Source organism: Xyrauchen texanus, chromosome 7 (genome assembly GCF_025860055.1).
Source record: "Xyrauchen texanus isolate HMW12.3.18 chromosome 7, RBS_HiC_50CHRs, whole genome shotgun sequence".
Classification (NCBI taxonomy): Eukaryota; Metazoa; Chordata; class Actinopteri; order Cypriniformes; family Catostomidae; genus Xyrauchen; species Xyrauchen texanus.
Genome location: NC_068282.1, coordinates 25029326 through 25053408, shown reverse-complemented (window position 1 = coordinate 25053408; position 24083 = coordinate 25029326). Strand labels below are relative to the sequence as shown.

Here is a 24083-nt window from a genome sequence, read left to right as displayed (position 1 = left end):
TTTCTACATTGAATACGTAAGTGTAAGCACAAACTTATAATTTGTACTTATTTATGATTGTTTATCTTTACAATGTGACATCATATATCAATCCTAAAGTAGAAAACCATGTCATATTTATGAACTATTTGAGTACATTTTACTGGTAAATTATTTAAGTCAATTTTACTTCACTTTTTTAAGCTGAACACCAGCTTAAAAAAGTGAAGTAAAATTGACTTAAATAATTTTGCATGCACCGGAATTGAATAATAGAACTTGCATCGTTTTACTGTTAAAAAGTTTATTTCCAACATTTTATATTGGATTTTTATTGATTTTGATGCTATGTTTGTTAACTTCTTGTTTTTGAAGTCTGAAGTAAATTTTCTACTCAAAATTAATAGTTTATTATAAAATAAATAAATAAAAAATCTGTCATTGTGTTTTGTGACACAGCTCTGTTTCTTTTTTCTATTGCCTGTAATGCAAGGTGATGTTGTCAAAAAGAATCAGCATATGATGTCATAAACCTTTACTACATAGCGGACAATTAGCTTCCCTGTGGAAGGCTTGTATGTCATGTGGTACATGATTAAGCTAATGTTTATAAGGGAAGTTTAGATTATGGAATTTCATATAAAATGTTATACAAAAACTATATTTAGTTATGTGACAGGGTGGAGGCCGGGTCGTGATTTTACACACACACGGTCCCTTATCAGGCTAATCAAGACTCCGAGAGGGATAGAGGCCGACTGTGGACGGTGGTGCGACAGAGAGAGAATGTTTACGGGCAGCTGTCCGTCCTATGTATGTGTTTGTGTCTTTTGGTTTTAGTTTTATATTAAAAATATAATTTATATTGTCAAGCCGGTTCTCGCCTTTCCATTAATCCCTTTACAAAGTACAATGTATATCAGATCTTTAAGTACAAGATATCGTATTACCTGAAATGTTTAAGTTAAATTTACTTACTCAACAAACTTGAAATCTTACTAGTCATTTTTGTTCAGGATATGTTTCCAGGAGACTCGGAATATGATGCACTAGCCACATGGGCTACTTACATTTGGTTTCTTTTTTAAGCTTTAAAGTAGGCACTTTATATTGACAAGACAGAACTAGATATTCATTGAAACATTTACTTTTGTGTTCAACATTAGAGAGAAAATAACATGTAACATTATTAAAATAACAATAAAATAACATTAACACTGTAAAAATAGGCTTCATGCAGTTGTTAAGGTGCTATTTCGTCTTGATTTTATGTAATTACGTTTGTTGTTGTATCCTAATTTATTTAGATTGACATATTTATTGTTATAACAGTGTAGTTTTGACTTGACCCTTTTATACGTACTGTCAAATATGTGATAGTTAATAACTGGGCCACGCAGAGTAGCGTCACACATATGTGTTTCTGCAACAGCCAGTTGTGTTACAAGAAACAAATTGGCTTTTCCGCCGACACAGGCTGCACTGGTCAAGCATCTGTGATTTATATTCGCTCAAACAGTTACTCATACAGTCTTTTAAACCACAGAATACATTTCATTTATATACACATATCCAACTCATCACTAAAGTACCATGATTAAAAGTTTACAGCTCTTATACACACAGACAATACATCAAACATGATCTTCCTCCAACGCGGGCTGCCATTTGTTTACATTAGTAGCGGTTGTCATTCGTCAAACAAACAGCTACTCAAACAATCTTTTCAAGCCCATTCTATGTTTATTTTATTTAACAAACAGACTAATTGTCACCAAAGTACCACAATAACAGTTCATAGCTTATATATGAAAAGTCGTCACATCTAAACACGCAATCTTCCCATGCACGCAGCTATGTCTACTTATTAGGTGCAGATGCGGGTTTTCATTCACACAACTGGATCAATGTCCACAACTGAATCAAGTTCAGCCAAAGAGATATTTTTTTGAGTGCACAGTGCAAACATTCTTGGAGGTCTGAGCATCCCATGAATTAACACAGCCAAATGTATACCCTTTGCAAATAAATGTTTTATTACCATCTTTGCTCTTATAATTGAATACATTCTAAAATAAATGATCATTATACATATGTAATAATTCTCATCATTTCTTAATTATTTTCAATTGGGATGAAAAAGTTGCGAGATGTAACAGAGAAAACATAACAAATAATAAATAAAACTAGACTATGTTAATCGGATTTTGAATGTTATTTTTGAGGGAGTTGCTACTGTATTTGTCAAATGAGAGTTTTTACAATATATCTTATAGTTTGACACTTGATTGACAATTATCTTTGAGGTCCCACTTTAACTACTATGTACTAACAGTAAAACCCATAAAATACAATGTACTCTGCAAAATTCTCACAAGATTCACATTTGCTGTGTCTGAGGAATAGGTAGGATTAGGGTTAGGGTAAGGGTTAGTTTTGGGTTAGGTTTGGGATTGGGGGTAAGTTTTACAGTAACTACAAGTTAGGTTTACAAGTTACAGTGTAACTACAGATGTAATAAAATGCAGGTTCTTTAAATGTATGTACAATACTACAACATTTATTTACAGTACATTATTTAAGTACATTGTATCAAAGCTTAAGTACATAGTAGTTAAATACACCTAATATAAAGTGAGCCCATATTTTACATTGCCATCGATTTTATTGAAGTGTTTTAGTAGAAGTGTATTTTGTATTTGTAAAGTTTGTTTATTTTGATGGAGGTTTGTCCATGGTTCTTAGAAAATATACTTTCTCCTCTCTCAAATGTGGCTGGTAGGTCAGATCCACAAAGGGCAACTCAGTTTCCCTTCAAATGGGCAAATACTATAACACAGGAACAATGTTCTAGTCATGTACCAGAGAGGAGGAAGTGAAGGAAACAAAGCACCTTTATCTGTTCCAAATGAGCAGCCCTCCCACTGAAATTTGCTCGAAGCTCACTGTGGTGCCTTACGTCATCTGTGTGTGATGATGTCATATTAGATGCATGACCTAAGGCTATAATGAATGGCCTTTAAATCCACAGACACTTATTCAGTCACATATTAATTGAAAAGTTGTCACAATAATTTGGGAATACTGCAGACATTTTTTATTGTTAAATCTTATTAAGTCACAATTTAAATGAACAGATCTTGATCTTACATGCAAAATTTTCTTTAGAAGTTGACAAAAAAAAATAAAAACAATCTGTCATAATTTAGTCACCTTTATATTCTTCCAAACCTGTATAGCTTTCTTTCATATGAATTACACAAAATTAGATGCTTTAATCAATATCCCAGTCAATCTTTTCAATAAAATGCCAGTTGAAAATGACTCACTTTAAAGCTTCAAAAAGGACCTACAAGAACCTTCAAAGCAAATTCATAAAAGTAGACCATACTACTTATATGCATTATATGTCTTCTGAATGCAGATTTTGGTGAGAAAAACTGAAAAAGTATATCCTTTTTTGGGTTGTTTCCCTGCAAAATCTGCCATATGTCGTCAGAAGATGTCTTATGACACATGAATCGCATGGGCAACTTTAATGATAATTCTGGTTCCTTTTTGAAGCTTGAAAGTAAATCACTTTCCACTGCCATTTTATTGAAAAGATGGCCCAGAATGATATTCAATACCTACTTTTGTGTTAAGCAGAGGAAAGAAAGTCATATGGGATTGGAACACCATCAGGTAATCTGAAAATAACAATGACAGTTATAGCAGCCTGTGCAGTAAGGTAAACACTAATGAAACATCACTATGCTTATTATTTATTAATATGTTCTATCAGTTTTAGTGTCACAGCTCTGACCTCAAGTGCCCTCATTTGCTGCACTAAGAATAAAAGCATGCTGTGGTGTGTGATATAGGGGCACTGCATGAGTTTGACACAACCTTGTCAGTGCGTCTGTGAATGTACTGAATTAGAGGCTCTGTTGTCAGGCTGGAAATAAACCCTGACCCTCTTGTTGTGTGGCTGACAGATGCTATAATGTTTCTACATAGAAATCTCCAGCATTCTTACCGCTTATGCTTCTGTGGGTAGGGTTAGTCAGTTGATATGCTGGAGCATCAGGTAATGTGTTGTAGAGGAAGAGGATTATTTGCTCTAGATATTTCTCTGTCATTCCACTTTTCTTGTCAGAAGTGTCCTTGGCGAATTCTGTCTTGCTTGAAATATGCCCAGGGGCCCACACTCTTTGTTAGGAAGCTACAGCTACAGCTGCTGATATTGATAAGATGTAATCCAATCCACAGGCCTTAGCACTCCTACAAGGCCAGGAAACCCCAACACCTCAGAGATTCCTAGGAAGAGAACTGCCTTGTTATAATAGCACTGATGAGATAATGGAGGATACATTTAGAGCTGGATGAATTGGTGGGTGTGAGCGGAAGAGGGAGACAAAAAAAATAAAAGGAGATTTTTAGGAACATTTAAAGAAGTCATGTCTTTTGCCATGCCAGAGTTGGTATGATAACCTAAATGCTACCTTATACTGCATAATGTTTATACATGAGTAATAACCAAGCTCAAAATAGATGGTCTCACTTAGTTATCTTTAGATACTACTTTACACAGCCTAGTGGCCTTTAATGCAAAAATATCAACTGATCACTATGACAGCTGGGAGAGTTTGCGCTTCTACACTGACGCTATTGTGATGTTTTCACTAGTTAATTTGGCAGCAGTCAGCATAATTTCCCCAATGACAGTGCCCAAGTACTATCATTCTCCTGGGTTTTATTACACCATGATTAGTGCTAAAAATGGAAGAGTATGATGTAATACGCCATAGTGTCTCAGAAAATCCAATGTATTGCTTTTAGATTAAAGGTTAGTGTGTACAGGCAGATGAGGGATTAACTGGATTTAAATTCATATTAAATGCAGAGTGACTACGTATTTGCACTACTGCTTTTTGTTGACAACTTCATCTATGTGCATTTAGTCACTGCCAATTAAAAAATTATGGAAACATCAGGGAATTTATAAATGTTATTTCCAGACCTGGAAAAGTCTTGAAATTAAAAAGAATCTTGATTTCATCGATGCTGCTCTAAAACTTGCTTGCAACACTGAAAAAAATTTTTACCTAAAAAATTTACTTCATGTGGTAACATCTAAATTAATAGGTTTTTATTCAAAATGATGGTTTTTATTCAAAATATTAAGTACAAAATAGTATTTAACATCACTAAATCAACCTTAATACATTAGGTTAAACCAACAAACTAATTTTAAAGGTAAGGTCAGGTATAAATAGCTCCTTAAAGGGTTAGTTCACCCAAAAATGAAATATATCCCATAATTTTGTAGAGTATGAACGGAAAATCATGAACTCATTAATTCTGAATGCAATGCACACATTTTTACAAATGGTCCTAAAACCCCCACACACTGTGACTCCCCATCTAAATCACCAGGTAGCGCCAGCGAGTCTGGGAGTTAGAATGCTTTCTTGACATTTTTACAACCCAAAGAGCCTCTCCAAAGACACTCGTGATATCGCCATCTACACACTGAAAATCTATACACACACACGTTCCTACCATTTAAAACCCAGAAATGGCTTATTTTTAAGGAAATATGTTTTATTTCCGTATGCTTGGGTATTTCTGCTGTTATATCAAACTAGTTAAGATTATTTAGTTGTGTAGTTAAACTCTGAGGGCTTATATAAAGAGTCTAAGAGTATATATTCACTTTTAAGTGTACCAAATACAAGTTTCTTGGTATCAAATTAAACCTGACGACTCACCCTAGCTGAATATATATATAAAGTTACATTAAAATGTATTCTGCTATGTTTTACCAACTTTTGAGTGATTCAAACCACATCCGGACCCTGTTGTAAATTAGGCAAATGTCGAGCCTTGACAAGACAAAGGGAACCATCTCGCGCCAAAACTGAGGAGCCTCATTGGGTCATTCCTCCCAAAGGAGGCATGACCTCCCTATCTTAAAAGTCAGGATCTGGTGTGGAATCGCTGTCTCTTGTCCTCTTGCTCTCTTGTCTCTCTTATCCGTTTGCTCTCTTGATTTCTTACTCCTTTTTCTCTTCTGAACCTCTTCAAGTTTTCTTCAACTTCTCTTCAAACTCTCGTCAGACATGTCTTTTGTTTTATTTGGCGTTTATCTCAGTCTTTTCCTTGTCTTCGGACAAAGCTCAACACTCTACGTTTTTGGAGCAGTCCGATATCCTCTGGGTGAAAGGACTCTCTCTCAGTTTCAACCGTTACTCCTAAGATGCTTTGAACTTCCCGTGAGCGATCCACGCTCCGGAAGCACCAACAGCTCACGGACGCAATGAGGACATTCACGCACACACACAGTCTTGTTCAGCGACACAAAGGTCCATTTTGCAAGTATTATTCCATCTAAATTCAAATGCGTTAAAGTGTGTAATTCCCTTGCTGGCTCTTAAGGTTTAACTGTTGTAACAAGTTTGCTATCCCTGTAATCTCTTTATTTTCCTTACTGTTTTACTTTGTTTGTTCTATGTTAAATGTTTGTTGTTAAATGTGTTCTACGTTTGTTAAGTTTGTGATATATCCTAGTTCCTTGTATTAAACCCAGTTATACGCTTGATTGTCTGTGTTTGTTGGTCATAAAGCAAAGCCTCTTTAATGTGCGATCTAAAGCTACGAGCTGATATTATCAAAGTAAGTTAACGTGCTTTGATTAAGTAAGCTTATACTAAGAATAAACCTTCTGGAGAATTGATCAAGAGTATCGAGCAAAGTGGTTTGCTGGACGAACTGGTTGGTTGCGGTACGGGTTAATTCCATTAAGGTGTTCTGAAAATTAATACAGCCTGTCTGCATATGATGTGTATTCCTAATTAATTATAATTTGTTGTGTTTAATTATAACCTTCCATTTTTACCTTAGGGTGCTATTTCTACCTGACCTAACCCTTAAAGATTTTGTCAGTGTATCCTAATGCAATTAGGTTGATTCAGACATGTTCAATTATATTTTTGATTCGAATCTATGTAGTTCATTTAAAATGTACAACATGAAACACATTTTTAGGCTAACATTAATTTTTATTTTTTAGTGTGACGGTAATGGAAATTCATTGGACAAAATTTTGGGAACCCTGTGAAATCAGCAAATTCAAACTGCAGTGTTTGTATCCATTCCAATGATTCCCTTTATAGGGGAAGTATGTTAAAAGTATTTGGGAGCATGCCCACTTCCTTCTGCTACTCAAGAGGCAGTTACTCATTTTTTCTGGTTGACTAGCCACATGCCGTGCAATCTGCTATTTGCTCACACTCCTCTCAGGGTCAGAAGAGCACAGCCCTGTTAGTATTACTTCACATAACTGCTGGCTCGACTGCTTGGACACACTGTGACACATAGTCTAGTGTAAACATGTGGTTTATCCCCACAAGGGAATGCATGCTTGCCAAGCAAGTACATGCAAGTGATGGAGTTAAAGATAAAGCGCACATAAGTGAGCTACCAAATCTTGAATGAATTTAAGAAAACGTACTTAATTAATCAAATTATGAGAATTTAAATGAATTTTTTGTGCATGTTTTACTCACTATTTGTCTGATACTGAGTGAAATAAAAAAGGTGCTTAAAGGGTGATGAAAAACAAAAAACAATTTTTCTCTGAAATGTATGTGTAACGAGGGTTAAGATGGGCAAGGAGGAGGCGAGAACCGGCTTGTCAATATAAATAATAATTTAATGAAAACTTAAACCAAAACACACAACCATACACACACATGATGGACATGCCCGTAATTCTCTCTCTCTCGAACTGTCGTCACCGGCCACCTTTATCCCTCGCGTGCCCCATCAGGCTGATTGGGGACTGGTGTGGGGAGGTTACCCCATGTGACTCTACCCTCCCTAGCAACTGGGCCAATTTGGTTGCTTAGGAGACCTGGCTGGAGTCACTCAGCATACCTGGATTTTAACTCACGACTCCAGGTGTGGTAGTCAGTGTCAATACTCGCTAAGCTAACCAGGCCCCAAAAATGTAATTTATTAATGCTTCATAGTCTCCAAAGGATGATCATTACAGTAGTTCTGATTCTTGGGCAGCAACCTGGTCTCATAGTGAAAACATGACTCTATATAAATTTTTGCAAAACTTGTTATACTGTACGTGTCTCCAGGTACAATTCCCTGCAATTTCCAGGTTAAATGAACACTAGAGGTGTAATAAACACTTATTTTTCCCTCTATTACTCAAACCCTGCTATGTTATGAGATTAAGACACGTTTACTATAACGCATCTTTTGAAAATTAACCATTTTAACGCTTGTATTACAGGCCCACCTATTGAACATACACTTTTTCCAATATGATTAGCTTGCGCGGTATTGCGCATCATAGAGTGTTGGACTTTGGATTCGTAGGACTGCGGTTCAAAACCAGCTAAAAGTTATGAAGCACGTAATTTCACATTGCAATGCTCAGGTAAATTTCATGAGATCAGGCTGAATTCTTTGCTGTTGGCGTTTGACTGAGATATAATGTAAATTAAAATTTGCCATATAATGCCAAATTAATAAATGTACATTTAATTTCTGTATTATTGCTTGGTTTGAGATGGTTTAAAAAATCAAAATTTATCCAGCCAAAGAGGGATTTCTTTTCTCTAGCTATCTGCTGTCAGACCGACAAAGGCAAAATGCAGTAACTATGCCAACACTGAAAAATGGCTTTAAAGTTTTTTTTTTATTAAATTTGTTTGTATTATTATTTTCCAGCCAAATGTTCACTATCAAATTGTCAAACTTAATTTATCTCTGAATCTTAGGATAGTAAAAATCCCTGTAAAAAGTGGTAATCATCAGTTGTTACCTTAAGGGGACATTTCTACTTTATCTAACCCCTAAAGCTGGCTTTTTGTGGTGTAACCCAATATAGTTAAATTAATTCAGTTATGTTAAATAATATATTTTTTTTACTTCAATCAAACCAGTTACTAGTCAATTAGACATTGCCACATGTGGAACATTTTAGGTTAACCTTTTTTTTCTTTCTAAAAATCTAATTTTAACAAGATGTGTTGTACTGTGTTTTGAATTTGAAGAACAGTATACTTGTTTAAAAATATTATTGTTTTATTTATTAATATATTACTGTATATAATAATGTTACATAATATAATAATTCCCACAGTTAATGTGATCAACTACACCTGTTGTTACTCTACTAATACACCTGTGTGAACTTGATCAAAGTAGCCCTAATTAATACTGGAACCCAGAGTTTTTTGAGGAGCACTACTATGAATAAAAATGTATCTGTTTTGAAAAAAAAATCTTATCCCCAAGGAAGATATAAATTTGATGGAGTGCCATATTTTCATTCTGTTTCACGTCCACAGTGTGGAGCCCAAGGCAATGTAATGATGGAAGGATAAAGCTGCCTGTGTCACAGGAGTTACTGGAAAGTCTGGAGAGTCATTTGCGTGGGCTGGTTTGTGGGTTTGAGTGAGGATAACTCTGGCTTGTTGCTGGCTTTCTCAGAGACCGTGACTATTGTGAGAATAGTGAGAGGTATGGAAGAAAATAAAGAGGTGTATGGGAATCATGGATGTGTATAGCCTTGAAGACAGATTGGTCTCTTAACATTTGTGCTTATGAATATTGGGAGTGCAGAAGTGAATGTTTGGTTTTTAAAGACTTCCAGTGATTGTGACAGGTGATTATTTTCTGAGATGCCATACATTAGTTTCCTAATATACTTTATATTCCATAGGAAGATCGTGGCTCAAGAAGAATGTGCCATTCTACACAGTTTCTTAAATTAAGTGATATTAATGTGAACAAACACTTCCACATATTTTGTATTGAGAATATGAATACCATAAGTAAACTAAGATGAAGACAATGATACTACAGCTATGTCTAATCTTGAATGAACACATCATTTATACACAAGTTTTCAGACCTATAGGTTAAACTACTTATGCTTCACCCTACAAGGAGGACCAGAACTTGTTCTATAAATATCATTTAGATATTATTATATATAAATGATCAGAGGTAAAGACATTTTTGAGCAACTGTTCATTTAGTATTTTTTAGTATCAGAGTCGTAAGTTATAGCTTCACACAAAATAATGTTACAATTATTTCAGTAAATTAAATCAAATCAGATTCCATTGTGTTGTTAATTTCAGTCTTCACCGTTAACATTTCGCAAACATTTATCACAGTAATTAAAATAAAGTTGAAATAGTATTTAAAAAAATGGTTTTACAACAATAGTTTTCTTCAGGTTAAAGTGCCATAAATGCTATCATGTATTGTCTTTAAAACCACAGATATGCTATGCATTACACCAGGTACAAATAATTTAATTGGTTGCAGTCATATGAATATAATATCTCCAGTGATCTTTTTTCAATGCCAGTGAGTCATTAGAAGTCAATTGAAATAATACAATAATGAACAATAATACATGTTTTGCACAGATAGAATGACTGCAGTCAAAGTATTCACTTACCTTTGCTCAAATTGCTGAGAACAGTCTAAAATTGTTGCTGTGGGATTCCAGTTTTTGACTTGTACACTGAAAACTCTTCTTGTAAAGCCAGAATATGAGATTTTATCAGTGAGGTCTGCAGCTTTAAAGGTCTTGACTGCACATCAGTGCCACCTAGGGTTTAACACAAGTAGATCTGGTTGGTTCTTGCTGTGTAGGAGGGGCTCGGTATGTGATGGACCAAGTGAAAATGAATTCTTTCAGCTGCACACAGATTCATGTTTTTTCCTGCTCATATTAAATCATTAAAAGCTTGTAGTGCTTAATCTAGATTAATGACATTGTTTGATTTATGATGTGTTTAATCTTTTGAGAAACATTTTTCATGAACGTAAGTGGTAACAATGTATTAAAGATGTGGGTGTCTGGGTTGTTGGAACTGTAACACAAGCACTAAAGCTGCAGAAAGCCCAGTAAGTCAAGTATGAATGGCTTCAAACAATCACAGAACCAGTTTTCATGTTGAAGTACAACAATCAAATGATAGGTTGTGATATAACAGACCAAATGCTTAAAGTGAAATCAGCGCAGAAGAAACAAGCTATTCTCCAATCAGATTGACAATCTGCAGTACTTAGATAAGGATAGTCTGCCAGCAAATTACATGCCTACTGTTGCTATTTTGCAGTCATGCAAAGCGTCATAAAGGAAGGAAATCTGACAACATTGACAACATCTCCCAAAAACACAGCGAAAACTTTCATCTTTTTTACTGCTCTCAAATTGTAACCCAGTAACCTGCCGAATTGAGATAATAATGCTTTAGCCTTTTGCCTTGAAAAACAAGTTAAGAAAACAAGTCTAATATATCCATTTCTTTTACATTCACATCAATGATTAGTTTAAGAACACAACATTAGTTTAAGAATAATATAAATTGTCAACATACAAAAGGAAGGTATTACCATGAATAAACTGTTGGAACAAGCTTTTAACACATTAAACACACAGACAAACTGCAGCGTTGGGGGTCAAAGGGACATATGCTTCATGCATCAGTAGCATTGATTGCTCCTCATCGACTGCCGTTTTTAGGACAGAATGCCTAACTTGTGCCTTCTTGGGACAGAGATGCCAGAATTCTGGGAGCAGAATTGTGTTATTTCTTTCATTTTCTCAGTTGAAACTGCTTCTTTTCACCTCGAAATTAACAGTCATTCTCCTCTATCACTAGCTTCAGAAAATAAATGTTTAAATTTACACAGGGAAATATATGTTTGTTTGTTTTTTTTGCATGTTTTGGTTCCCAAAATTAATTAGGCCACAAGGTCTTGTTGTGTGTGTGAGTGTGTGTGTGTGGGCATGTTTATGTGGTTTACGAGGACAATTATTTAGGTTACAAACTGGTAATTACAAGGTTATTATGCTATAAATGTGGTTTATGAGGACATATCTAGTGTCCCCATAATTTAAATCATATTAAACAATGTTTTATTGAAAATGTAAAAATGCAGAAAGTTTTTTGTGAGGGTTAGGTTTAGGGGTTGTGTTAGGTTTAGGGGAGGTCTATAGTTTGTACAGTATAAACATAATTATGTCTAATGAAAGTCCTCATAATGATAGGTAGACCAACATATGTGTGTGTGTGTGTGTGTGTGTGTGTGTGTGTGTGTGTGTGTGTGTGTGTGTGTGTGTGTGTGAGAGTGAGAGAGAGAGAGAGAGAGAGAGAGAGAGAGAGAGAGAGAGAGAGAGAGAGAGAGAGACCTAGAGTGTGGGCTGCTCTGAATTAAGGCAATGGCCCCACAGTTTATCCCAGCTGTGGGAAAACTGTGGGACCAGCTGCTGCAGGAGGAGTGAAGGCTATATTTAAATAAAAATGACAAATGAGTGAGTTTCTGCAGTCCTGTCCTGCAGGAAAGTGGAGGACAAGAAACAAGGAATACAAAAAGAGTACTCAACAAATAATGTTTCATTGAACAGTACTTTTACAGCATTTATCGATCTTGGTTAATATTAATTTCAACATAGTAATACATTTCTAAAATCAAAAGTAGTATATGTTAACATTAGTTAATGCACAATGAACTAACAGGAACTATCAATGAACAATTTTATTTTTATTAACTAGTATTAACAAAGATTTAATCGTTTATTAAAGATTCAATCGTTCATTGATAGTTAATGATAGCTACATTAACTAATGTTAACAAATGGAACCCTATTGTAAAGTGTTAAAAATAATAATAATAATAATAATCCTAGATGTCTGCAAGGGTTTGGTGATGCATTGCATGCATACACAAAGGCCACATTTGACTAAACGTGAATATTTCAACATATATTGAAATATTTTTGCAGTGCAGAAACTCTTGCAAACAAACCACACATTGTGAATGCATTATATTCTTGACCACAGTGCAGTGTCGGATTTAGGCATGGGCAACATGGTCAGGGTGGCCCCATTCACACCCATTGCAAGTGCCTTACAGTAAACACAATTGTTTTGTTTTTGTTTGTTTGTTTTATAAACCAGGGTCAAATCTAAATTATTTTCTGTGGTAATCAACATTATGCCACAAATGCTGTAATTTGAGCTATAGATTATTTAGCAGAGATGGGCCACTTATATTAAAATGAATGGGAGAAATTGGAATGCTCAGCCAAGGAGCTCTGAGTGCCAATGGTCAACAGATGTAGAAAGGAAGTCACGCCTTAAAGTTAAAAGAGCCAATCACCTTTACATGCAGACATCACTTGTCAATCAACTCCCTAATATGTATGCGGATTAGCTACACAAGCCGGAAAATTTTTGTTTTTTTGTGTAATATGAGGTAAAGAATCACAATTTATGATTCCAGTATGCATATTTTTCTTGACTTCTCCATGGGCTGTGCCCACAAAAGCTGCCAATGCTGAAACATTTCGAGTCAAACCAGATGTAATAAGTAGAGGTTGCATTTAACTAACTAGCCTCTGTCACATGCCTGTTTTTTAAAACATTGACAGATAATTCCAAATGATGTCCGTCATTTTGGAAGATAACAAAGATGTAAAACATGTAAACCAAGCTGCTTGTTGTTGTTGTTTTTATTAATCATCTTTACAAGGTTCATATCTCATGTCGCGCTGTTATTGTACTGTATGTGAATGAGGTAAAGACAGAATTGTTGTCGGCAAAGTGCTTGAGAATGTGGCACTTGTTAATGCAGAAATAATGCCATAAATCTGAAGATTTTTAAATAGAACCTTGATGATTCACCTTCTTTACACGGCCATGTCCTCTTTACCTTAATAACGCATCCGGTCGGATTTCTAGATTCCATAAATGTCCATGATTTGTCTGATTTCATATTGAAGTGCACAACAAGAAACGCAATGAAATCTAGTACATCATATTAGTGGATTCTCTCTGTCTCTCTGCATGCTGTATGTCTGTGTATCTCTCTCTTTCACACACAGGCATACTAACGGGGCAGTGGTGGCTCAGTGGTTGAGGCTTAGGGTTACTGACCAGAAGGTTGGGGGTTCAAGCCCCAGCACCACCAAGATGCCACTGTTGGGCCCTTGAGCAAGGCACTTAACTCCAGGTTGCTCCGGGGGGATTGTCCCTGTAATAAGTGCACTGTAAGTCGCTTTGGATAAAAGCGTCTGCCAAATGCATAAATGTAAATGTAAATGACAGGTTGCGTACAGCGAGCGCTAGAGTCCAGTAAGTTTTCCATGCAATGTATGTGTGTGATTGTGTTCTCATCTATTCAGGATTGCCGTCGAAACCTAATGTCCTTACTCAGATATTAGTGAGAACACAGACTTTTTTTCCATTTTTGTATGTTGTTAGTGATATTATAGTGCTTGATGATGGGACTAAGTGGCGAAGCGGAAGTCTGTTGCATCCGCATTGGAAGAACGTGCTAAGCTTTATGGGTAATTTAGCTGCCTGTGAAAAAGGTGGATTGTCAGATTTGAATGCTGAATTGAAATATGTTCTTTGATCATAATCTTGAACAACTGTTTTTAAGATTTTGGTCTTTCGCCATTAAAGCAGATCAGAGCTGCACTGGCATGACTGGAAATAGCCTCCCGTGAGCATTCCAAAAATGACAGACAGTGGACAGTCTTGCTAGAGCGACTTTGATTGAGCTTAACTTGAACTTGGAACATTCTCTTAAGACAACTGGAGTTTTTAATATTGAATGATTAAATAAGTAATTAAAAAAAAAAAAAAACTAAATATAACCTTTTATATATAACTTTAGTCTCAAATATTTGATCAATTAGCTGTAGGCCTACCTCAGGGCAAGTAAGAAAATAGAGTTACTCTCCCACATAGTATGTGCTTCCAGTTGACCTAAACAGCTGGGTTTAATAATCGGAGGTTGACTATGATTTAGTTAGAGGGCCATTGTAGACTCTTAATAGCAATACGATTTTATAAGTAATCAGGGCGATCTAAGACCAGGGCAAGTAGGGCTCTGGGCCCCTGGGACTGTGCAGGATCATGTGACTCACCATACCAGACGGCAGCAAAGCAGGGGGATTTCCAGATTGGTTATTATTGTTACAGACAGGAAAAGACTCCATTTAGATGCCAGAGATCACTGTGAAAGCCCTCTCATGGTTTGTTTTATGAGTTTTGAAGCAGAGGTAATGGAGAATGATCTCAGAGCTCCTTGAGAGAAATGGGGGGCTCCACTGCTCTAAGCATTTTATGACAGATGCAAATGCAGCGAAATGCATTGTATTTCAGCAGTTGTAAATAGGTAAATAGTGGTAACCTGCAGTTGTTACAAAAGGAGCAATTTCTACCTGATCTAACCCTTAAAATTTGTTTTGTTGGTGCAATCTAATGAATTCGGATGATCTTAAATAATATATTTGACTTGAACCAAACCAGTTCATTTAGATGCTTCCATATAAAGATTTTTCTCTATTAGATGGGACATGTTTAACCTAACCAAAGAATTACAACTTATTCCAATCTTTAATGATTGATTTCTTTAAGTATGTCTGCAATAAAAGGAAAAATCAAAGCATTTACTGATTGGTGGATTTCTTTATTGTTTTCTCACTGTTTTTCCTAAATACTACAGGAAATAAAACTTTTTTGAGTGTGTAGCCAAAGAAGTTTAAATACCATAACCAGTGTTGGGTTTAATCCACTTACAAAGTAATTAGTTACTTTAATCAAACTAATATTTAGTACAAAAGTAGTGTAATGCATTACATTTAAATTTCTTGTAATCAGATAAATGTTTCTGACTTTCAATTAACTGAATTACTTTTAAGTACATTATAGGGTTATGCTTATTTCTGATATTTTTTTGTAAAATAGATTAATTATGGCCCGGTAATGATTTATTGTGAAGGAGAAATGTGTGGTGATATGTGTTTTACAATGGACAAGGATGAAATATAGACATTATTTTGAATTTGTTGAGCGTAAAAGTGTTTTAGAAAGTAAGTTACAAGTATGTAATTAGCCATTTGATTAATTTTTCAATGTAAGTAATTATTTTGAAAAATAATTGTATTAAAATTTTTGAGAATGAATTAGTCATTTTCAGTAGATTACACAACACTGACCATAACACAAGATAAGGGAGAGACCTTACACACTAACATTTTTCTCACAGTAAAATACTAAGTACTGTAAAGTCTTGTACTGTAAAGTACAAGAACTATGACTTTGAAAAAGACAGCAAGGACAAATAAACTAGACGAACAAGGGTATTTTTACTATGTCCTTCAATTTGAAAAATATACAATTTAATGAGTTGTGTACTGCACAGTAAAAGAACTACACTTTAGAAAAAGACAGCAAGGACAAATAAACACCTGGTTGAACAACTGAATTTTGTCTATGTTCTTTAACATGAAAATGTGCCATTTTTAAAAAAATAAAAAAGCTCTTAAATTTATTTCTAATGAGTAGTAAATTAAACACTGATCATAGCATCACATGCAAGTAATATATGTAATATATGTATCTGTTACTGTGTTACTAATATTTTCAAAAGCACAATAATTACTCATTCAAAAAATTCTACCAACTGAAATTGAAGTCGGACCTGGGCTAATATTATCTCTATAACCTTATTTATTTTCAAACGCTCTGTGAATATTCATCAATAGGTAATTTTGCGTACAATTGTTTGCATAATATGAGTATGATAGCACAAACATTACACTGGTAAATATTATTTTGGCCATTATTTGTACATTTGTGCAAAATACATTAAAATGCATGTGTCTCAGTGCATTAAGCGTGGAAGAGACGTCCCAGCATCTCAGATTACCTAGAACTGATCGACTGATGTAATTTGACACCATCAAAAAATCATTCCTTTGATCGTTTATGTGGCACTCTGAATATCTAACATTTGAGTTTTCTGTATGCTAATGCATGAGACAAGTGATGGTGGCACAAGTATAAGCAGCTATTATTATAAAGGTTGGAAGTTTAATTCTAAGCAGCAATGACCCAGGACCTGGAGAGTCTGAGATCACAATCCAGTTCCATCACCATTTGCCCTTGAGCAAAGCACTTAACTCCAGTTTGCTCCAGGGGGCCGTATATGCAATTAGTGTAGCTACTGTAAATGGCTTTGGATGAAAAGTGTCTACTAAAATGACAGACATTCAGGATCCAAGGTACTGATAAGAATAGAATGACAGTTAAATTATATCATACAGCAAGAATTGTGACCTAAAGTCCTGTTACATTGCCAAAATGTTGATTCAATTCTCATTAAAATAAAATTGTTCATAAAGAAATAGACTAAAGAAATAATTAGTAATTTGCAGTGGATTACTATTTTAAAGGAGACCTATAATGCCCATTTTTGCTAAATGTAATATAAGTCTCAGGTGTCCCCAGAATGTGTCTGTGAAGTTTCAGCTCAAAATACCCCACGGATCATTATAAAATGTTGTATGCCTCTATTTGAGTGTGTGTCTCTTTAAATGCAAATGAGCTATTGCTCGCCACCTCTGACATAGCTCTGGTCTCCATCAATGCAATCAGAGGCAATGGTAACATTAGCTGCATTAGCCGTGGAATCAGCTAACAAGACTTGCAAACATTCACAAAATATAAAGTGCGATACTTCAGGATATAAAGCTGGAACACGAACAGTTGGTACTGATCCATGCTTGAGAATCACATTTTTTTTTTTTTATCCTGCTTTATATTGACACTCATTCACAAAGCAGTCTGGTGTAAAATGATTTGCACAAACATACACTCATTTTGGTATGTTTTGGGGCACATTTCCTTCAAAAACAAAACTTGTTCACTGCATCTTCAGTGGCTCTGATGTCAGGAGTACATGAAGACTCTTGTGTTCACTTTTACAGCCAACAACAGAACACTTATGACGCTTACGAAGCTGAGACATTATTCTTCTCACTGTATCTGCTCCAGCTTGGAAACAAATGCCAGACTGTGTGTAGATCACTCAGGGGAGGATCTATGATAATAGGGTGGAGCCCGTCACCAGTCGTGGGCGAGGCCTGCTCTAACATGATGTCATGTTAGAGCAGAAGCTAAAACCATTCATTTTGACACAGCGTTTTTGATTAATAGAAATATAAGAAAGAGGACTTTTAACATTGTAGGGTGGTTGTGTACACACACTGCCGACTCACATTTATGGTCAAACACCATGTAAAAGTGAATTTTGCATAAAAGGTCCCCTTTAAAGTAATTAACCCAACACTGACCATAACACAAGACAAGGGGGATAGCTACTATATAAATACTACTTTCCATAAAACACAGTGAAACCCCTATCCTGAACATGTATTTCCTTACACCTTTAATCTGTCCTTGATGTGAGAGGGGAGAAAAGAAAGAGAAAAGATAATCCAGTTCCATGTTTTCGAAAGCACCTTTAAGGCGGTACCACGGTTGATTGACACTTACAGCATCCAACCAGCGCTCGCAAAGCGTCAAGTCTGTGTTTGTTCGGCCCAATGAACCAATGAGGAGACTTAAAGACGCCATACGGTATTTCAGTCGGCCATGTTGGTGAGGTACGGAAATTTCCACTATTACCCCCCCCCCCCCCACCCCTCCCTTTTTTTAAATGCATGAAATATGAAAAATAAAAATGTAAACATCCTAATAAGGTTCATAAAAACGCTTTGTTGTATGAACATGCTCGGTATTCATCACTAGCTCCACAAATCATCCGTTTCTGTCATAAATGTTACTGTAATGAGAAAACAAGATCTCGGTTAGGCATCCTAAGAAACCACGATTGTGACGTTGTTTTGCAAGAAAAGACTAGAACTGACTACATGTTATGTTGTCATTCTCTCGAAGAATACATCTAAACCGCTGATCGCATAAATCACTCTTGATGATGTGTTTAACCTACCCAGTCAAATATCGGTGAAGGGGAGGGGTTTAAGAACTGTCAATCAAATGTTGAGCAGGTTTCTCCAGTGGGGCGTCCACTAACTGCCGCAATAATATATTCATTAAACATGTGACTTTTCGTTTATCAGTTAGAGCAAAAGTTCACTTCACCAGTTTACTGCCTGTATAGTTTACAAAATAGGACAAACCTTTAAAAAAATGCCATAAAAGATTGCTACAAAAAAATATATATATAATGTAGTCTAGGCTACACGTGTAATAACGTAGTCATTGCATATGTAATAACATGCAAATGTCTCCATATGAAGAAACAAAATAATTAGAACAGAATGCATTAATATGCATTAAAATATGCATTAAATTTGCGTTCTTAGTCGGTCGACCTTCTTTGAGTAGGCTACAATGAAACGTTTGAGACGATATGGGCAATCACAGCTATTTTCATAGAGGATCCCATATAGGCCATCCATCAAAGGAAGGTTGGCCAGAAAAGTATGGATCGACAGTTATTCCACACATATATGACTCAGAGGTTGGTTTTGAGGCGGGGTTTGACTTTGTAGAAATACTGTCTATTGTTTAATATGGGCAAATCAGAGGAACGAGATATTTTCCACACTGACCAATCATGAAAAAGCGCCCGCCTCTGAGCTCCGCCCAGTGCTCTATATTACAGCGCTGCCGCCGTGAGAGCGCGCTACAGAGGCTTAATAGTCTTTTTTATTATTCACATCTCGGTTTCCTCTTTAAATAATTTTGTTCCGAGACCCCATTCTATTCTTAACACTTTGACAGAAATGGCTGACACAAAAGTCGATACCAGCTCGGAAGTCTCCGCCAAGGTAATGCAACTACTCATTTATACACTTATAGCTGCGGGATTTTTATTCATTTAAATTTAAAGCTTGATATTTGAGTTCTAGTATGGAAATCAGGTTAGTCTACTGCATTAATAGCCGCTGTTGGAATACTATTCGCAAATGTTGTCGGTGTTTTGACCGCTCGCTGTCACTTTGCAGACTTCTTGTGGATGAGAAAGTGTTAGGTGCTCTGAAGTTAAGGTTTGTTACGGATACATTCGCAACTAAGGCTTTTTTGTTGTTCTGATTCTGCGCGGGTTCTTTGTTTATACAGGCGGTTTTCGGTTCCTCGTTGAAACTATAGTGAGAGAGATGGACGCGGAGATAATCATAAGCATCATGATTCCGTCTGCTTATATGGTTTGTTGCATGAGTTTCGTTATTACTCCGTAAGCTCAATTAGTCAAGGTGCCTCGTAGAGTCCGCCAGACGCGGTGATTCGTCAGCCCGATCTGTCACACGTAACTGCAGCCCCCACGATAAATAAATATAATAAACCACGTTTCCCCCGATGTTTTAAAGGTTATGGCTACTTTGTGTTTGCTCAATGTTTTCTGTAGGCTAATTTGTCTAGTGTGAAAATACACAGAATGTAATGTTGCTAATAGCTTGTGGCCACCCTGCCTCAGATTTACGGTCTAGTTAACGGGAGTGCACCGAGCCAAAGGACGCACTGCCTTTGAAGTTCTGTCAAGTGCGCGGTACAGTTCACTTTTTAGTAGTGAAATTGAAAGGTCATTCTACATTATTGATTAAACCTCTTAAGCCATAAGCTTTTTAGGGCTTTAGTCTACGTAGACGACACTTTATAAGCTACTGAGGAGGAGACAGGACGGTGATACGTTTTCTTTTAGAGTCCATAGAAAGTATTTTGTGCTACACGCAGACTATTTGGGGAATGTAGTAGAGGGAATCGATATATGGCTGTTAATCATGTACTGATGCCAGTTTGTTCGCAAACTTAACCCGCGAAACCTTGCTACCCTCCTGCGGATGCACCTCGCGCCGCTCTTCGCCGTCTGACGGAATTAGTTCTCATTGAAGCGCGCGGCCAGAGCAGGATGTGAGCGCGAGACATAAGTTACAGTGTGTCAATATAAGCGAACATTTCCCAGCAGATTTATTAAACGCGTGGTTTCAATCTGCGAAATTGTTTGATTCGCATATTAGTTGTGGGCAAACTACATCTTTGACCGGTTTGTCCTTTGTTAGGCTTTATTGCAGCACTCCGTTCAAAAGACTGTCTATACAAGCTCTCGTCTCTGATGAAGTTTGCCTATGAAATAACGGAGATGGATTCAGCTTCAGGCTAAAACGTTACTGTCAATGCTATTTAATTGATCAATATATAGGTCATTTTTATCCGGTAGATGGTGAGATCTCTCTCCCAACAGTGCAAATGATCATTATTCATGCATGGCTCACTGACGCTCAGTTGTTGGTACAAAGCGTTGGGATGTAATAGTGACGGGGTGATAAGGCGTTGCTGGCGTGATGCAGACGCTAACACGCTTAAAGCCTATGGATAATGGAAGCATATCGGTTGATACTTTGAGCGAGAACAAATCTGCATTTTAAACGCCGTCTTGTGAAATTACTCGATAGTTCAAATGTTACATGGATTCCTATTAAAAATAATGCTGATTCTCGTGGGAACAATGTAGCGCTCGATAAAACAAATTCTTAAAAAAGGGCATAAATGCTTAGAGCTATTGTTCCCCCTCACTCGCTCTCAAGGGTTTATCTGGGCTGCCTCTCTTTGGTTGAATTCGTCTGAGCGCTCTTATTGGCTGAGTTAAACTGTTATCTAATTGTGACCTGGGAGTTGTAGTTTTTAAGCGGGCGTGTCTTTGCTTAACGCTGTGATGTGTATGATATACTGAACTACAGAGCTCATTAGCGGTAACGCTGTCATATCAAATTACAACACCTCAATATGGTCTGTAAACCAGGCGGGGATGGAAGAGACAGACATCCAATGAATATAGAGCATGGAAGCGTTTCAAATATGAAATGAAATCACGTTCCACGAATAAGAGATTATGTAAATTCAGCATTGGTCTACTTGTTTAATTTTCCTGTCAGATAAGTAACTAAAATAATAACAGAGATCTATTTTTTCCTTCATTAGGACCTTAAAGAAAAGAAACAGGTTGAGGAGACAGAAAATGGAAAAGATGCCCCAGCTAATGGAAAAACGGTGAGTTCACAACTTTGTTTTGTTGCTCTCAATGAGTTTGAAATTATCTTGAATTATAACCTATAACTTTTGTTTAGGAAAATGAGGAAAATGGTGATCAAGAAAATGAAGTAGATGAGGAAGAAGAGGACGTGGGTGAGGAAGATGACGAGGAAGATGATGTAGAAGGTAAGGCCTTCAGTATATGCTGGAAGAAGTGTGTAGCTTTACAAACTAGATCAGAGTTCCAGTGGTCAGGATGGTGGAAAAAGTCCTGCCACAGCTCCATCTATGTCCACAAAGATGTGTGACTATAGAGTTAACTATATTACAGGTGATGATGACGACGATGAAGATGATGAGGCTGAAGGAGGTACAGGCAAAAGAGCAGCTGAGGATGATGATGATGATGAGGTAAGTTTATACATAATGTCAAACAAATATTTTTAGATGAAAATCTCTGTAAAGCTCTGTTGGTCCTTACAATGCAAGTGAATGGTGACAAAGCCTTTGAAGCTCCAAAAATTACATTTAAGGCTGCATAAAAGTAATCCATATGACTCTAGTGGTTAAATCCATATCTTCAGAAGTGATATGATAAGTGTGGGTAAGAAACTAATCAGAATGTAATATTTTTACCATAAATCTCCACTTTCACGTTCAAAATGTGAAATAATGTGAATGTGGAGCTTTATGGTAAAAAAAGGACTTAAATATTAATTTGTTTCTTACGCACACTTAACAAATCGCTTCTGAAGATATGGATTTAAACACAGGAGTCATATGAATTACTTTTATGCAGTATTAATGTGATTTTTGGAGCTTCAAAGGTCTGGTCACCATTTACTTAAGGACCGTAAGGACCAACAAAGCTGAGATTTTCATCTAAAAACCTTCTTTTGAGTTCAGCAGAAGCAAGAAAATCATAAATTTCTGAGATGCATGAGGGTGAGGAAATGATTAGAGAATGTACCTTTTTGGGTGAACTATCCCATTAAGCAGTTTACAAGTCTAACCTTGTAATCGCCCTGTGTTTAACTCTTTGGCTGCATTTTCAGGATGATGTTGAAACTAAGAAGCAGAAAACCGATGTGTAAGAAGCTACTCTGCTGGAAATCTTCTCATCCCTCCTTTCCTTAACTTGTCCACTGGGGGAGGAAAAACGTGGTCATTATCAAGTAGAGTCCAGCATCCGTGTACACACACCTAACTTCAGATTTTGTAGAAACAACCAAGACTTCAAAGCTCTACCTTCTTACAAAATACTTTGAAAGGAAAAATTTGTTTGTATTTTTATTTACATTTTATATTTTTGTACATATTGTTAGGAGGTCAGCCATTTTTGACCGTGATCTCTGGTTAACAAACGGTGCTTTGAAGTTGATGCTTCTCTATGAAATAGATTTTACTTGTGGTTTGACCATGTATGTCATGTAATCTCAAAAGAAACTTGTCGAAGAAAAAAAAAAAGAAAAATTACGGAAAACCATACAAAAAAACTTTAATTCAAAGCATTCCAGTAACTTTGTGTATGTACATCAGTTGTATCATACGTAGTTGGATTGTATGAGAGGGCAAGGCCAAAAGAAAATAATTTTCTTTCTTGTCTATTAAATTGCTATCTATTTGTGGCCTGTTTTATGTATGTGTGAAATTTGTTGTGTGCCAATAAACCGAAATTTATTTTGTGAGTTCTTAATATTTTTTTTTTATATTTCTTTTTTTCTTCTTTTTTTTCTTCATTTCATGAATGTTTAATGTTGGAGCTGTATGGGTAATAATAATTATTGAACCAGCATTACCTTTAGATGCAGTTCATGTTTTCATCAGCCTGTCAAAAGTAAATGTACATTAGTGTAAATTATTCAGGCCTTTAAGATCTGGTATAAATTATATTGTGTTAAATTAAATTGAGTGTCTTTCTTCCATTTATATTCATATTTCTTTAGGACAAACTGCTCTCATTAGTCCTGTGGATTTATTTACACTATATACTGTATTTACAAGTTGTATAAATTCTTAGACGGAACCAAGACAATTGATGTCTGGCAATAGTGCCCAGTACGTACCATTTATGAAGAATGTTTTGTAGTAGAGATCAATGTTGCACTCAAAAAACATCCAGCCAGAAATAAAATGATGAGCTTGAGAGATACTGACATTTTAAGTTTAAATACTGGATGCTAAATTCTGGCTGGATAAGACAGACAGGGCCCAGGCTCACCA

General features: G+C 36.1%; 1 protein-coding gene across 1 annotated transcript; it reads left to right on the top strand.

The window, feature by feature from the left end:
• Positions 1-19500: 19500 nt before the first annotated feature.
• LOC127646868 (prothymosin alpha-A-like) lies at positions 19501-23491 on the top strand. The gene is made up of 5 exons (XM_052130799.1): positions 19501-19660; positions 21810-21878; positions 21956-22046; positions 22192-22271; positions 22916-23491. The coding sequence occupies exons 1-5, from the start codon at positions 19616-19618 to the stop codon at positions 22952-22954; spliced, it is 324 nt and encodes a 107-aa protein (XP_051986759.1). The 5' UTR covers positions 19501-19615; the 3' UTR covers positions 22955-23491.
• Positions 23492-24083: the final 592 nt, after the last annotated feature.